The following is a 17,184-nucleotide window of genomic DNA, read 5'->3' on the forward strand; positions in this document are numbered from 1 at the left end:
TCTTTCACAGGGTGCAAAGCCAAGGTGATATACACACCGCGATGAACAGGAAGGTTAGCGCTGTAATTAAGACACGGTCGGGAGAGTCGAACCATCCGCAGCCGGTGATCGAGCTGGCTCAGCGGGGACAGGCTGCAACTCTGGAGAGAGGAATGGGTGACGTTTCGTGTCGAGACCCTTCTTCAGACGGGGGTGTGTAATCTTTGCCTTGAGCCGACCCTTGCCTTCACTGGGACAGGAGGCGGTGATCGCTCCCCGGCGCCACGCCGAGGCCGCTCGCGACAGCTCTCGCGAAACTTCAGCGAGGCGCTCGCGCGTCTTAAAACGAAAGTCGGTTAAAAAAATCCGGGCGCAGATTCGAAAATGGAATCCCGCTGACCTCGAGCCGGTGGGCCCCGGTTTCCATGGTAACACGGCCTAAAATCCCCTCCCCCTCCACATAGGCACAAAAAAAAGCGCTCCAACCATCGGCATATTCTTCCTCAGCAGAACGAGCTTTGCCTGCACAAAGGAATGGAGTCTTTGTAACGTCGCCGAGGGAAGGTAAGCGCCGGAGACAAAGCAAGCGCTCCCTGACACGCAGGCCGCGGCAAATTGGTCAGATTCGTGCATAAAGCGATAAGGATTTTGGTGAAGGCCTAAAGCGAAGCCATGCAGCGATACACATGCCAAACAATGCACTGTGCGGAGGGCTTCAGTGGAGAGACGGTACCAGTGGATACAGAAACCTCCGAGAGAAACGATAGCCATAGGCTGAAAATCACTAACCAGAGGCATAGCTACATGGTCAGAGAAGACAAGTTTAAAGGAGATGTGCAGGACAAGTTTTTATTTACTACACAGAGTAGGGTACGTGTCTGAAGTGCACTGCCAGAAGTGGTAGTAGTTATGATAGAAGCGTCCAAGACGGTTTTAGATGGACACAAATGAATATGCAGGAAATGGAGGGGAAAAGGGAAGAGAGTAGTGACAGGCTAGTCCTGATACAAAAAAGGAGCAAGTTGGAGAATTCAACATTGAGTCTTACAGGTTGCAACACATGGAATGAGCTGCCAGACAAAGTGTTTGAGGCAGGTACTATAACAACATTTAAAAACTATTTAGACAGGTACATGATTAGGGACGTTTTAGAAGGATGGCCAAATCAGAATAGATAAGTTGCACATCTTGGTCAGCATGGATCAACTCTATTTCCACATGAAAAATGGGGTGTTGTTCCCTGAGCTTGTCGCCATGTTGCACCAGTGAAGGAGGTCAGATATGGGGAGTTCAAAGTGGGAGAGTAATTTAAAGTGGTGGACAGCAAGAAGCTCGTTCACTCTTACCAACTGAGCGCAGGTGCTCAATATGTAGGAACTGTAGACGCTGGTTTACAAAAAAGGACACAAAGTGCTGGAGTAACTCAGTGGGCCAGCCAACAAAGGAATCCTAATCCAACATATCATCCTATTATGTTTATGTAACCTCAAACGTGGTCCCACCACCAGTCACATCTTTCCATCTGTTTTCTTCAGAGACCGTTCTTTCTAACTCCTTGGTTAACTCATCCCATCCCAAGCAAACCACCCTTTCCCCAGCTACTTATCCCTGCAATTACAGGAAATGCAATACCTGTCCCTATACTTCCTTCCTCACCTCCACCCAGGGACCCTAACAGTCCTTCCAGGCGAGACAGAAGTTCAGGTGCTGCATCTACTCAGCTGACCTCATGTGCTGCATCTACTCAGCGACCATTTCACCAAACACTTGTGCTCGGTCCACCAAGGCCTACTTGATGTCTCAGTCTACTACATTGGAAGAATTGCAAACAAATCACTGTCTTACCAGGAAAGACAAGGTAACCCAGAAGGAAACCAAAAGGATAGGTTTTGCTTATATGCAGTGAAATAGACAGTAAATGTTTCAGGTCAAAACCCTTCCTCTGGTCTGTAAAACCTGAATTGTTGACTGTCTAGTTTCCTCCACAGATGCTGCCTAATATCCGAGTTCCTCTGGCAGCATATTTTTAATTCTGTTCTTGCTGTCAGAGGGTGATGGAAGTAGATGAAATGCAGTCAAGGACTCTCCCTTCTTCCTTCACCTTTCCCGCCTCAACCATTCCACTCCCAGGGCCTCTTTCCCCACCTCATTCCCTGACCTCCTTTCCTCCACCTCATACTCTTCAGCTCCTTTCCTCATTTCTGACACCTCCAATGTAATCCCAGCATCAGTCACATCTTCCCATCTCCACCACTCTCCGCCTTCTGCAGAGATGGCTCCTCCACAACTCCTCGGCTCACTCCTCTTCAAACCTATCTCATACCACCTGCTCTTATCTCTGACCTCTGTTTCAACCAGATGCCTCACCTCGACCACCCCCAGCTTCGTATCTGAATGGTGGCCGATTAGGAAAAGATGCAATGAGACCTGGGTGTCATGGTACACCAGTCATTGAAAGTAGGCATGCAGATGCAGCAGGCAGTGAAGAAAGCGAATGGTAGGTTAGCATTCATAGCAAAAGGATTTGAGTATAGGAGCAGGGAGGTTCTACTGCAGTTGTACAGGGTCTTGGTGAGACCACACCTGGAGTATTGCGTACAGTTTTGGTCTCCTAATCTAAGGAAGGACATTCTTGCCATAGAGGGAGTACAGAGAAGGTCCACCAGACTGATTCCTAGGATGTCAGGACTTTCATATGAAGAAAGACTGGATACTCGGCTAGTACTCACTAGAATTTAGAAGATTGTGGGGGGATCTTTTAGAAACGTACAAAATTCTTAAGGGGTTGGACAGGCTAGATGCAGGCAGATTGTTCCCAATGTTGGGGAAGTCCAGAACAAGGGGTCACAGTTTAAGGATAAGGGGGAAGTCTTTTAGGACTGAGATGAGAAAAAAATGTTTTTACACAGAGAGTGGTGAATCTCTGGAATTCTCTGCCACAGAATGCAGTTGAGGCCAGTTCATTGGCTATATTTAAGAGGGAGTTAGATGTGGCCCTTGTGGCTAAAGGGATCAGGGTGTATGGAGAGAAGGCAGGTACAGGATACTGAGTTGGATGATCAGCCATGATCATATTGAATGGCGGTGCAGGCTCGAAGGGCCGAATGGCCTACTCCTGCACCTATTTTCTATGTTTCCCTCCACCTCACCCCTTTCAAACTCCTTCTCTCCACCTCACCCCTTTTAAACTTCTTTCCTTCACTCCCCTCCCCAGCTTCTTTCCTCAATGTCCCCTCAGTTCCATTCTCCCCCACCCCACCACTCAATTCATCCACGTTTAGGACAGAGAGTGGTGAATCTGTGGAATTCTCTGCCACAGAAGGTAGTTGAGGCCAGTTCATTGGCTATGTTTAAGAGGGAGTTAGATGTGGCCCTTGTGGCTAAAGGGATCAGGGTGTATGGAGAGAAGGCAGGGATGGGATACTGAGTTGGATGATCAGCCATGATCATATCAAATGGCGGTGCAGGCTCGAAGGGCCTACTCCTACACCTATTTTCTATGTTTCAATCACCCCACCCAGCTTCACCCATCCACGTTTCCTCCAACTCAGCCCCCTTCCTTTCCTCCACCTCACCCCTTCCCCCATTTCGCGTCCCCCTCCCCCTTTACCCCCACTCTGCCACCTCACCCCCCTCTTCTCCACTCGCTTCACCAAATCACTCCCCCTTCTCTACTTCACCCACCCCTTTCTCCATTTCACCCCCCCATTATTTTCCACTCCACCCCCCTTTTCTCCACCACCCGCCCACTTCCCCCTTTTCATTTTCTCCACCACCCCCCCCACTTCACCCCCCCTTCCCCTTTTCACCACTTCCCCCCCCTTCTCGATTCACCACTCCCCCACCCCACCCCCCTATCTCCACATCAATCCCCCTTCCACCCCCCACTCCACTTTCTCACCCCCCCTCCCTCCACTTCTAACCCCTCCTCTTCTCACCCCCCTTTTCTCCACCACCCCCCCCTCCACTTCTAACCCCACCCCACTTCTCACACCCCCTCCCTCCACTTCCACCACCCCCCCCTCCACTTACCCCCCCTCCCTCCACTTCTCACCCTCCCTCCGCTTCTCACTTCACCCCCCCTCCACACCCCCCTTTTCTCACCCCCCCACACCTCACACCCCCCTCCACACTTCTCACCCACCCATTCTTTTCCACTACACCCCCCTTTTTCTCCACCACCCCCTTTCTCAACCACCCCTCCACTTCACCCCCTTCCCCTTTTCAACACTTCTCACCCCCCCTTCCACTTCTCACCCCACCTCCTCCACCACTCCCTCCTTTCTCCCTTTCCTCCACCCCTTTCCTCTGTAGTGCTGCATTGGGGCATGCCCGGGCAGAGCCTCGATGATTCAGCAGCAGCAGAGTCGAAGCGACGCATCTGTTTTTGTTGACGGGTTTTGCTCGGGCATGTTCGAACAATTACGAGACAACTGTCCTCCAAGCGATCCGCCCGGACATGTACCGCCCACATCCTAGAGTTTAAATAGGAAGCCGGGAGGTCTTTAAACGTAGGTGAATTTGAGGCAGTGCGCTGTATCTGTTTAAGATGGTTTAAAGTTAGTTGAATTATGGTTTTTTTAAGATGTGCGAAGGACAAATGTTTGCTTAGAAACATTTTGAAGAAATGGCGACAAACGGGTCTGCATTCTGTCTTAACACTTCACAAGAAGATCAAATGTGGCCGTCAGAGCACGAAAGTCAGGTATTTCCCTTTGGTTTTGTAGATTTCGTTTAAAACAAAAGCTTCAGATTTGTTTCGGCACTTTAGTTGTTTGCTGACCAAGAACGTTGTTTTTCTTTTTCCTGCAAACGTTTTAGGTGAAACCCAAGCCACTTTTACTTACGCTGTTGAAGTTTGCAGGTGCGCAGAATGAAACCTTCACAGTAAAGGAGGTTAGTCTTACAGTTAAATTAGTTGAATTTTGTAAGTTATGTATTGATAAATTAGTTACTCGCGGAAATTACATATGTAAACTGAAACAAACTACTGGAGGAAACCGGTCCTGACGCTGGATCTCGATCCGAAATATCGACCATGCCTTTGCCTTCGCAGATGCTGTCTGACCCGCTGAGTTCCTCCAGCGGTTAATTTCTAGCTCATTTCTTATGATTCCTAAAGTAAACGTGTGGAATTTGTTTCACTTCTTATGTGAGTCATCGCTCAGGATTGCCTTTGAGTACAAGATGGTTGCAAGGCTGCCTCAGCGATGCATTGTACTGCCTGGGACGAGATGTTATAGCCAAAATGTTTCAGTAACCTCTCATGAGAACTTATGGAAGAGATTATAGATGTGGATAAAGGAGGAGGGTGGGAATTTAAAAACAACAAAATAACAGGCTAGATTGCATGCAGAGGTAATGGATTGAAACAAGAGAAAGTGATGCAAATAAGTGGTTAATGATGAAGGAAACTGGGTTATGTGATTTGTAGGTAGTAATGGTATAATACTGTGTAATGTGTCTAATGAAATTTTGTTTGTTGAGTTTACAGCTGTGTTGGAGAGTAAGCTGGAGTGCTACAATTAATTAAATGACAGTTGACTGTTATGAACTATGTACAGCAGGTGTGTGAGTCATAAACACATTCCCCATAAGCACATCATTTTAATGTGTCCTTATTCCACAGAGCAACTCTTTCTCTTTGCCACCGCCAATTTTTGGCATAGAATCATTCAACATGGAAATGACCCATTTGGCCCAACTTTCCACATTGATGAGTGAGCACCCTTCCATATTAATCCCTTCTCTCAGTAGGAGAGTAATGCTCCGTAGCCTTCTATGCACAGGTGTTTTAAGTGCCCCTCTACATACTAGTCAGCAACCCAGCTTTAAATAGTCTATTTGGCAGTGCATTCCGGGTACTTCCACTATCTGGGTGTAGAAGATTCCCCCTACTTCCACTCTCTGGGTGTAGAAGATTCCCCCTCATAAACTCTCTAAATCCTTTCTTTGCCCTCAATCTGTGTCATCTACTTTTAGCTACATCTGACATGGGAATAAATATCCTGCCGTCTTCTCCATCTAGACCCCTCTTAGTTTTATTATAGCTCAATCATATCACCTCTTAAACTCCTCACCTCCAAGGACCACAGACCTAGTCTCTCCTCATAACTGAACAGTTCCACTCCAGACAACACCCATGTGAATCTCCTAAAAATCCTCTCCTGTACAATCACATGCTTCCCAATGTAAGTCAACCAGAACTGCAACCCAGTATTCTGACAGTGGCCTAACCAATGTTTTATAAAGTTGTAGAAACAAGGAATTGCAGATGCTGCTTTACAAAAAAAAAAAAAAAAAAAAATGCCGAAGTAACAGCAGGTCGGGCATCATCTCTGGAGAACATGGATAGGTGACATTTTGGGTCGTGACGTTTCTTCAGACTGACCTGACCCGAAACTTAAGTTGCACACATTCCCTCTGCTCTTTTACGCCTTCGCTAATGAAAGCATGTATTCTATATGCTTTCATCACCACCTTATCCACCAACTGATCAGCATAATTTTGTAGCCTATGCCTCTCAAACTTGCTAATCATACTTCCTATGTTCATATCCAAATTGTACATTTGTAACAAATAGTGAGGGTCCCAGCACTAATCCCTATGGAACAACACTTCCAGTCTTCCAGTCACAAAAACAACCCACCATTTTTGGCCTGAAACGTTGCCTTTTTTCTTCGCTCCATTGATGCTGCTGCACCCGCTGAGTTTCTCCAGCTTTTTTGTGTACCCACCATTATCATCGCCAGCATTCTATTACCAAATTTAATTTGGAACCCTTTCCTTCCAATCTGTGTTTTTAGTTCCATCAACCGCTTTTTCTATAAATTATCACTGAAATGGTCTCTCCTTGAGTTGGCTGTCTTTCCTGTGGATAGTCAATTGAACACCATATGTCCACATACTCCCACATATACCTTTACTTTATTACCTTGTATCACCCTCCCTTTCATGGATCTGTTCAAACTAACCAGTGTTTCTTGCGGCAATGTTCTCATCACATCCTAAGATCCATACTTCACAGCGCATGCACACTTGTAACATTGATAATTCTATCTCAATGCCATTGTAATCTACTATTTACATTATAATTCACTGCATTTCGTGCAGCAATAGGCGACCTTTCTCCTTCCTTCCAATGAGAAAGATTTCACAACTCATCTGCTCTTGGATTCCAACACCCACACAAACTTACCTATCTGTTCACTTTCTCCCGACCCTATCTCTTCCCCCTAGTTTCATCTCCAGCGCATGTTCCACATCTCTTTTGCTCTTCACCCCTCTGTTCCCTAACTACCAGATCTCTGCTTAATCCCTCACTTGATGAATTGCGATGAGACATTGAACTTCTTTCTCCACACCCATTTCCTTGGTCAGGAGTTTTTATTTCCCCATTGCAGACCCTTTGTTCCATCTCCAGTAATCATTATCTGTCTGCACAATCCCTCTGACTTTTATCCTCTATAGTTCTGTTCATTAATAGCTTGAATTGTCATTGACCATCTTAAACATTCCACTTCCCTCACTCTTGTGAATTTACTCTCTGAAATTGAGGCACTCGGTTCACCACGTTTGACAACAAGGTTGGAGATGTTGTGATCTGGTGAACTAATCTTTGGCTTGCAGAACACAAATAGCAGTTCTCAGGCATATCCTTGTATCTCACTTTAGACTACAATGGCATCACCAAGTGTCAGGCTGTTGTTTCCCCCGCTGACCTCATTTCCTTGGGAGATCTTCCTTCCACAGATCTACAAGCAGGACTGAATAGTCAAAGCCACTGTTTCAGCCTGCTCTTACTTCATTGACAGGTTTGGCAGGCTATGACTATTCCATTGGGGAGCAGGAAGATGTAGAGCGGTCTTATCGAGATGAGGGTAGAAGCAATAGGTAGCAAGGTGAAAAGTAAAAGTGGCAGGCAGACAAAACCAGGGCAAAAATCAAAAAGGGCCACTTTTCAACATAATTGTATAAGGGGTAAGAGAGTTGTAAAAACAAGCCTGAAGGCTTTGTGTCTCAATGCAAGGAGTATTCGTAATAAGGTGGATGAATTGAACGTGCAGATAGCCATTAATGATTATGATATAGTTGGGATCACGGAGACATGGCTCCAGGGTGACCAAGGCTGGGAGCTGAACATCCAGGGATATTCAATATTCAGGAGGGATAGAGAGAAAGGAAATGGAGGTGGGGTAGCGTTGCTGGTTAGAGAGGAGTTTATGACTCCACACCTGGAGTATTGCGTACAGTTTTGGTCTCCAATTCTGAGGGGACATTATTGCCATAGAGGGAGTGCAGAGAAGGTTCACCAGACTGATTCCTGGGATGTCAGGACTGTCTTATGAAGAAAGACTGGATAGACTTGGTTTATACTCTCTAGAATTTAGGAGATTGAGAGGGGATCTTATAGAAACTTAAAACATTCTTAAGGGGTTGGACAGGCTAGATGCAGGAAGATTGTTCCCAATGTTGGGGAAGTCCAGGACAAGGGGTCACAGCTTAAGGATAAGGGGGAAATCCTTTAAAACCGAGATGTGAAGAACTTTTTTCACACAGAGAGTGGTGAATCTCTGGAACTCTCTGCCACAGAGGGTAGTTGAGGCCAGTTCATTGGCTATATTTAAGAGGGAGTTAGATGTGGCCCTTGTGGCTAAGGGGATCAGAGGGTATGGAGAGAAGGCAGGTACGGGATACTGAGTTGGATGATCAGCCATGATCATATTGAATGGCGGTGCAGGCTCGAAGGGCCGAATGGCCTACTCCTGCACCTAATTTATATGTTTCTATGTATAAAATCATGAGGGGAATAAATGGGTTGAATGCAGAGTTTTTCCCAGGGTAAAGGTGCAAGAACTAGAGGGGAAAGTTTCAATAGGAACGCGAGGGAACATTTTTTCCACACAAAAAGCGATGGGTATATGGAAAGAGCAATGAGCGGAAGTAATTGAGGCAGGTGCAATAGCAATATTTAAAAATCATTTGGACTGGTACATGGTTAAGAAAGATTTAAATGGATTTGGACCAAATGCAGGCAAATCGGACTAACTTAAATGGTACATCTTGGTTATCATGCAATAGTTGGGCCAAAGTACCTGTTTCTGTGCTGTGTGACTATGACTCTTTTGCCCTTTTGTTGTTAATGAATCATATTATATATTATGGTAAGTTGCCATTTCTAGTACTGCGTTCATGTTTTGAATTAAAAATTGATATTTCTGTTTTTGACAGGTAATGCACTACTTAGGACAATATATAATGACTAAGCAATTGTATGATGAAAAGCAACAGCATATCGTTCATTGTTCAGATGAGCTGCTCAGTCAATTGTTTGGAGTGCAGAGCTTTTCGGTGAAAGAACCACGGTAAAGTACATTTTAAGATGAAGTTGCAAATCAATCTCTGAATAAGTAGGGAGAGGATTGAAATCGTTTTTTTAAATATCACAGAGAAACTGCAATGTGAATAAGTGATGACAATAAATATAGATTTGAGAACTGTATTGGTATTCCTAAAATGCTGTTATTAAAGGCAGAAATGGGGATTCTGGAGACCTTCCATGAAGGATGGGCTATTTTCTTCACAGATAGTTAGCAAGACAAATAAGAGAATGTATGGGGCTATCCAGTAAGTAACAAAACAATACAGGATGCAAAATGCTGGAGTAGCTCAGTGGGTCAGGCAGCATCTCAGGAGAACATGGATAGGTGATGTTTTGAGTTGGAACTCTTCTTCAGACTGAGGAATAGTCCCAACACAAAACATCGCCTATCCATGTTCTCCTGAGTTGTTGCCTCACCTGCCGAGTTACCCCTGCATTTGTGGTTCCTTATTTCTACTTCTAAATGTTTGACAATATTCTGCACGAGGTTAACATTATAAATAAACACTTTGCATAAAATAACAATAGGTTGATAATTAACTGATAGAGAGATAGGAAGAAGATGAATTTACGCTGTGAAAAATTAGATGTGCCTTGTAAATGATTTGGATGAAAAAGTTGTATGTGCAAATTTCCATATGGCTCTAAATTGAGAATCATAATTAATTTTGTAGTTGCCTGAGATTGTAAATGGGGAAAAAGAGTAAACAATTAGGATTGAATTGCATAGGGATGATGAGGAAAAAAAATGCAGGTGCTGGAAATCTAAAACAAAAGAAGAAAATGCTGGAAATACTTGGCCTGGCAGTCCACATCTGTGGGACGGGAAGCCGAGTTTCAATTCAAAGATCCTTAACTCAATTTCTTTTCCCACAGATGGAGTAATTCCAAAATATTCTGTCCATAAAAGCACTGAGTTGTACAGCACAGAAAAAGCCCATTCTGCCCATCATTTTCATGAAGACCATTTTGCCCAACACCAATCCTATTTACCTGTGTTATTTATCCTTGGGTCCCATGTGCCTTTAAAGATAGCGGAGTCAGGGGATATGGGGAGAAGGCAGGAACGGGGTACTGATTGGGGATGATCAGCCATGATCACATTGAATGGACGAATGGCCTACTCGTGCACCTACTGTCTATTGCCTTAACCTTTTAAACCATATCACCTTGCAGAACCTTGTCAAAAGCTTTATTAATGTCCATCACTGTATTGTTACTTCGCAAAGAGCTCAATCAAGTTAGTGAGACACTAGTTCCCTCACACAAAATCAATCATACCTTGCCTATCAAACAAAGATACAAAAATCTCCATCGGGCACCAACCATCTCCTCTCTTACTTCCCATAGCATTTTGCAATAGATATCATCTAGCCAAGTGGATTTATCAATCCATGTGCATTTCATAGTGAGAAATATCTGGGTAGTTTGTTCTCCGCTTTCTAAGCAGCTCTCTTGCTACATTCTGTTTTTTTTGCTTGAATTTAAGTTTTTCAGATACCTATGCATTACATCAAGTAGTTTAATAGAAGCAATGCAGCAATTCTTGACTTTCTTACATTTATGTTCCCTTTCTGTGCAGTTTGCATAAAACAAAGTCATTCTGTAACATTTAAATATAATTTTGCAGTGCTAAACCTAAAATATGAAACGTTGATATACACAAAGGCTTGAAGTGGACTTACAATGCACATCCAAAAACAGTCAGTTGTTGATGTCCAGATGTTTTGTCTTCCTCTTTTGAGTGTCCTGCTCCCAAAATCTGTAATTACCATGTATATCATTTCTTTCTTCTTTTATGGCCTTCCTTAAAATATATCTCTCTGACCAAGCTGTTGATGTTTATCTGCATTATCTCACATTTTGAATATCTGTTTTTCTAATTACATATCCGAATCACCTTGGAAACCTCTCTGAAAGGGGCACAATTTTAGTGGAAGATATTCTTCTACCATAGCTCCCTGAGTAATCTTATCACAGATTCATGAATTGCTCGAAAGACTAAGCCTCTTTTAAATATCTATTTTCAGTCAAATCTGTCATCAAGGAATGAAAGACTACCAACATTAATACACAAAACAAAGAATAACTTTTTTTAAAGCAAGCAAAGTCATTATCCATTAAAAATCTTTAAATCCTATCCACATCTGGAATCTAATAAATGTTAGAAACACAACTAGCTTGGAGGTGGGTTAAAAAGAATACACAAATTGCTCAAATAAATCAGTGGGTCAGGCAGCATCTCTAAAGAATATGGATAGGTGACCTTTCAGGTCGTGACCCAAATATGTTTAATTCAAACAGTTAAAACAGTACTAATAATACAGTGCTGGTAAAATACTAACTAGTATTTATAGATTTAAACAATACTAGACCAAGTGAGACCCATTGGGTCCCAGTCATACGGGAGGCCTGGTTCCCCCCCCCCCCCCCCCCCCACCCCCCCCAACCCCCCCCCCCAACACAACCCATTCCTCAACACAATATTCACCATTCACCTGTTCCACCAACGCAACCCGTTCCTCCAAAGCAATATTCAACCACTCGGGGGAGGGGGGTGTGCGGGAGGGCGGGGTGTGGTGGAAGGGGGGTTGGGTGTGGGGAGAGGGGGAAGGGGCTCGCAATCTGCTCACCCCGCACCTTCAGCTTTCGGCCTCACGCATGAGATCCAAGTCCCACTCCGGCTTCACTCAGAGGCTTCCGGTTCAACTCGGCAGTTTCCTGCTGGTCGCCGAAGAAGCAGTCCGCAGGCTGCTCACTCTCTGCGCGGGGTGCGCGATCCCCGCGGGCTACTCAACACACTGTGCCGCTTCAGCTTTTTATTCTCATCGCCGCGTTATTGACAGCGGGTTCCGGAAGGGGCGTTTTTTACGATTTTTAAACCGTCATAACTTTTGTACTATTTCACCGATCGGAACAGAACTTATTTGACGTGCAGCAGAGGAGAATGATGAGTAAGGTGGCAAAAAATCGTAGCACTATGGGGGATCGTTTTTGCGCAAATTTAATTACACTGCAGACAAGATGAGAGTTTTAGTAATAGTATAGAAGATAGTCCTTTGAGGCAGCTGTCTCTTTTCCTCCACGTCTATATTCATTTATGCTCCACTTTTTTTTCTCCCTGGCTCTCCATTTTATCATTTATGGAGACCGTGGTCCTTATTTCTAATCCCAATTCTTGTTGCTTCACTTTGGGATGTCACGTTGAATGGCTGCAGATTCCAGATGCACTCGCTTTTACCAAATCAAAATGGTTCTTTCCTGCAGTGAATAGTTGATAATCCATTTTCATGAGTACACTATAGCATCATGCAAGAGCTGAAAGTGCTACCAACACTAATAATATTATATATAATACAAACCACAGCTGCCTTGTAAAATATTGTAAACTAATGTTAAATGAGTCCATTAGTTGGTTAATCCCAGTTTTATAATTTATGCTTACAAAAATGTTTTTGATTTTCTGCTTATCTTTTAATTCTGTATTTCTTAGGACATTGTATACAATGCTATCAAAAAATTTGACATCTGCAAACCATAAAGGTATGTAACTTAATTTGCATTGGTCATAATATTTAAAGGATGAAGATTTTGATGTGGGGAGGGTTTAATAATTGTATAGGATTTATTTCAATTCGCCTTATCAATTTCACACATATACGCCATTGCTTCTAGAAGCAGACGTTCATATTTTGGCAATGTTTAAGGATGAAAGACAGTGTAGTTGTACATTAAGCTCAGACCTTATTTTACAATGGCAAACCGCCAATGTGTATTTAATCGACTTTCTGGTAAGTTAACAATCTTTTATTGATGAATATAGAACAACATCGGGGAGACTAAGCGGAGGTTGGGCGATCGTTTCGTCGAACACGTCTGCTCAGTCCGCAATAACCTACCTGAACTCCCGGTGGCTCAGCACTTCAACTCCCCCTCCCATTCCCAATCCGACCTCTCTGTCCTGGGTCTCCTCCATTGCCAGAGTGAGCAACACCGGAAATTGGAGGAACAGCACCTCGTATTCCGCCTGGGTTGCTTGTGTCCGGATGGCATGAATGTTGAATTCTCCCAGTTTTGCTAGCCCTTGCTGTCTCCTCCCCTTCCTTAACCCTCGAGCTGTCTCCACCCTCCCGCCCTCGGGCTCCTCCTCCTCCCATTTTCCTTCCTTCTCCCCCCACCCCCCCATCAGTCTGAAGAAGGGTTTCGGCCCAAAACGTCACCTATTTCCTTCGCTCCATAGATGCTGCTGCACCCGCTGAGTTTCTTCAGCATTTTTGTGTACCGTAGAATAAACAGCTTATGTTTCCTCAAATTAGAAATAGCTTCAGAGCCTGGATCCCCCTCACCCCTTCCACTGCTAAAATAACATTGAGCCTACAGAAGACTCTAAGCCAACTTTTAAATTCCTCCGAAATAAAGTTGTATATTGAATGGCATTGATAATCATCTTCAGTGGGAGTTAATATCTATCAGGTAATCATTATGGTGCAGTTGAATTCTTACGATCTATACTTTGTCCAAATATTTTGGCTTTTAACCCAAGGAAGTGTTATATGAGCTAGAAGAGAAGGGTGTGTTTGAGTTGTGATTGGAGAATAATAATTTAAATTAGTTGTGCTATGAAGGTAATATTTTGCTTAGAATTTGACACCATATCTATCACCATGGACTATTCGGGCCTTTTTGTTTACTTGGATATATGATACTGTCAGAAACCAACCACAGTGTTTGTCTTCGTCCAAGCAGTTGAGAAATGAGTAGCTTTCTATTTAATTAACTCCTTGTAAGAATATTAGTTTCTTTAAGTACAGAGTTTGAGTGCAAGTTGTCCCGGTCGCTGAAATTGTGCACAAGTATTCCCAACATTCATTTGGTGAGAATATTAAAGGACATTTCACTGTTTGTCACGATGTGGCCCTGCTACGTATTAGGACGTTGACTTACAAAACCATCTGGAGCAGAGTTGAAAAAAATCCTTCATTTATGGTCTTCCTTTTATTTTACATTTGTGACTTTAAGTCTTTTTGCAAATTTCATGGTAGGCGATTCTGACATAGCAACACAATCTTTATCCCTGCATGTCTTTAGAGATTTCAAATAATATACTTCACCCCATCCATCTCTTGTCCTACAAAGGTGCTCCATAAATATAGTTGAGGAGCTTTCCTTGCGAGAAAGGAGAACGCATATCAAGTGTAGTTTGTGAGTTTTACCTGGTTCTGTGTGGATTGTTAAGAATTGTCACAAACATTCATGAGAAATGGACTCATTGATAAGTGATATTGTAATTTAATATGGAGAGATTTTGGTTTGTATATTTGCACAGGTAATGTATCAAGTTAATGATCAGCAATTGTTGTGGCCTTTTGCATTTAACACAATGCACATTGATAACTTGCATCAAGCCAGCACCTTGATATTCTAATTGTTGATGGTCCATTACCAGGTGCCAGGCATACCCAATATTTCATGACAGGTTTTGGTCAACCACTATATCCACTGAGATTTGTCTGGGTCTCTGCCCTCTAGATTATTTGGAAATGTACTGCATTGAAAATGTCTATCTTTGTTAGCTGAAAATATATCTAGACTGATTCCCCTACTGTTGTCCTGTATGGTATAGGAATGTTATTGTACATTCTTATATTCCAACAAATTTCTATTTTGTTCAAAGATAAAACCTCATCTATTGCATTCTAGGGTGCTCTGGAGCATGAAGAAGAAATTAGTGCATGAACTTTTTCATCAGATATCTGTATTTGCTGTTAAAATCCTTTGTCCTTTTTGAGTTTCTGTGGCTCATCAATTTATTATTGTCACATTCACCAAGATACAAGCAAAATCTTTATTTTGTATGCTTTCCAAACAGATTGGATATATTATACATAAATACAATCAAGTCAACCCCATGTACTGTAGATTGAGCAAAGGGGACGAAGATACAGAATGCAGTACCTGTATATAGTTCTCGGCATTGAAGCGCATCAATTCCAAAAATAAAGTCCAGTGTCCATAATGGGGTAGAGGTGAATTTGACAGTCTCCTAGCTTAGCTCAGAAGCCTAATAACAGAGGGGAAGAATCTGTTCCTGACTTCTGTTCCCAGGCTTCTGTACCTTCTGTCGGATGGGAGCAGGGAGAAGGACAGATTGGGATGGACATGTCTGATTATGTTAGCTGCTTTCCTAAGGCAGCGCGGTGTAGATGGAGTCAATGGTGGGAAGTCTGGTCAGTGTGATGGACTTGGCTATGTCTGCGATTGTCTGCTATTTCTTGCTGTCTTGGACCGAGATCTTATGTTTTCGGAAATTGTCTTGAAACCTTTCCTCTATTATCTATTTTTGACTCAACGATTTTCTACAGGCCTCATTGCTGGATCATTGTTAAGTTATAATTAGTAATTTGAAGGAATTATGATTGCCTTGCTTGCAAATATATAGTGTGGTTGATCGAAAAGTAAACTGCAGGAAGAGATCAAAAGATAGACACAAAAAGCTAGAGTGACTCAGCGGGACAGGCAGCATCTCTGGAAAGAAGGAAATTGTGATGTTTTGGGTCGAGACCCTTTGGAAGAGATTAATAAATGGGACAAGTGGGTAAAGATAGTACCACTGAATTTGGCCAGAGACTGGAATTAAACAACAAGTTGATCTACAATATGCTGACAACTGTTGTTTGCACGCACCAATGTTGAAATCATCGACCTTTCCTCTGAAGTAAATGGGAGGATTCAACTTTCATAAGACACCATCCTCTCCCTTCTGAACACTGTCCTCTGACATAGGAGTTCTAAAAAGAGCAGTTAACTGTGGATCATTTCCCATTTCAATGCCAAAGCAGACATTGATGATATTACTAATGCCCTTAGTGTGCCAGCACAGCCTTTATTTGATTGAGGAAATGGATATGTGAAGATCAAGGCCATGCCTGGTGCAAAATTTATTATTTAATGGGCAGCAGTGATCGCCTGCCCTGCTTTTTTGACTTGGATAATTGACAGAAGGCGTCTCTGGGCAATGGAAAAATACCAACAATGTTGTCTCCACAATAGCCACCCAATTTATTGGAATGGCAAGTGGCTCAACCTTTGGTTCTCTCTCTGTCAAGATCCCCAGTATTGAGGTCCTATAAATGTCTGTTTGAGCTAGCATGTCATACACATGCCCAAAACCATACACTCAAAGCAGACCGAGATATGTCCTAGTAAGAGATTATCAGGAGGACATGTCAAAAAAATAATTTCATATGCTTGGCGATCTCACAAACTACCCACCCACCCACCTGTCCCCTCAAAACTCCATTGACCATCTTCAATTCCCAAACTAGCCTCATTATCCACATTGGAATACTAAAAGCAGCAGTAGGAACAAACCATCCTTCATATTGGGAAACTGTATGAAAGAGTAAAAGATATACAGGTTTCCCTTTTTATTATGTTATTACATTTTAAGTCTTCAAACCTATAATTTTACATCTGAATTGAGTGGACACCAGACCCACCAATAAGGTTGACTCTTAACAGCGCCTCATATCGGAGTCACTTGAGAATTGGCAATTAATGCTGTAATTGGTGGAAGCAACCAAATTCTGAAATCAAAAATTCCATGTCCCGATAAATAGTCCATGTTATTTCATGGCCACAACATGTGTCATCAAATGCATCATTAAAGACTGAGTCCTGATGATCAAAGCCACCAGACGGAGCTTGAAGAGGTTTAAGAAACCTTCCCTGATCCTGTTTTCATTCACCTGTCACTGATACGTTTATTCCTGATAGGAGTCCCAGTGTGATCCCATGTCCCATGTGCATCAGGAGATGGTTCG

The 17,184-nt window shown here is 43.1% G+C and overlaps 1 protein-coding gene across 2 annotated transcripts in view; it reads left to right on the plus strand.

Annotated features, from left to right (window-relative positions):
* mdm2 (MDM2 proto-oncogene) overlaps nucleotides 1–17,184 on the plus strand; it is a 31,165-nt gene continuing 13,981 nt past the window's right edge. Inside the window, exons 1-5 of one of the 2 annotated variants that reach the window (XM_055650709.1) lie at nucleotides 1–543; nucleotides 4,565–4,684; nucleotides 4,801–4,875; nucleotides 9,211–9,344; nucleotides 12,855–12,904. In XM_055650709.1, the coding sequence (XP_055506684.1) occupies nucleotides 4,607–4,684; nucleotides 4,801–4,875; nucleotides 9,211–9,344; nucleotides 12,855–12,904 (337 nt within the window). In that variant the 5' untranslated portion in view covers nucleotides 1–543; nucleotides 4,565–4,606. Of the gene's footprint in view, nucleotides 544–4,371; nucleotides 4,685–4,800; nucleotides 4,876–9,210; nucleotides 9,345–12,854; nucleotides 12,905–17,184 lie in introns of those variants that run through there. The other variant, XM_055650710.1, reaches the window with a different exon arrangement.

Source organism: Leucoraja erinacea, chromosome 19 (genome assembly GCF_028641065.1).
Source record: "Leucoraja erinacea ecotype New England chromosome 19, Leri_hhj_1, whole genome shotgun sequence".
Lineage (NCBI taxonomy): Eukaryota > Metazoa > Chordata > Chondrichthyes > Rajiformes > Rajidae > Leucoraja > Leucoraja erinaceus.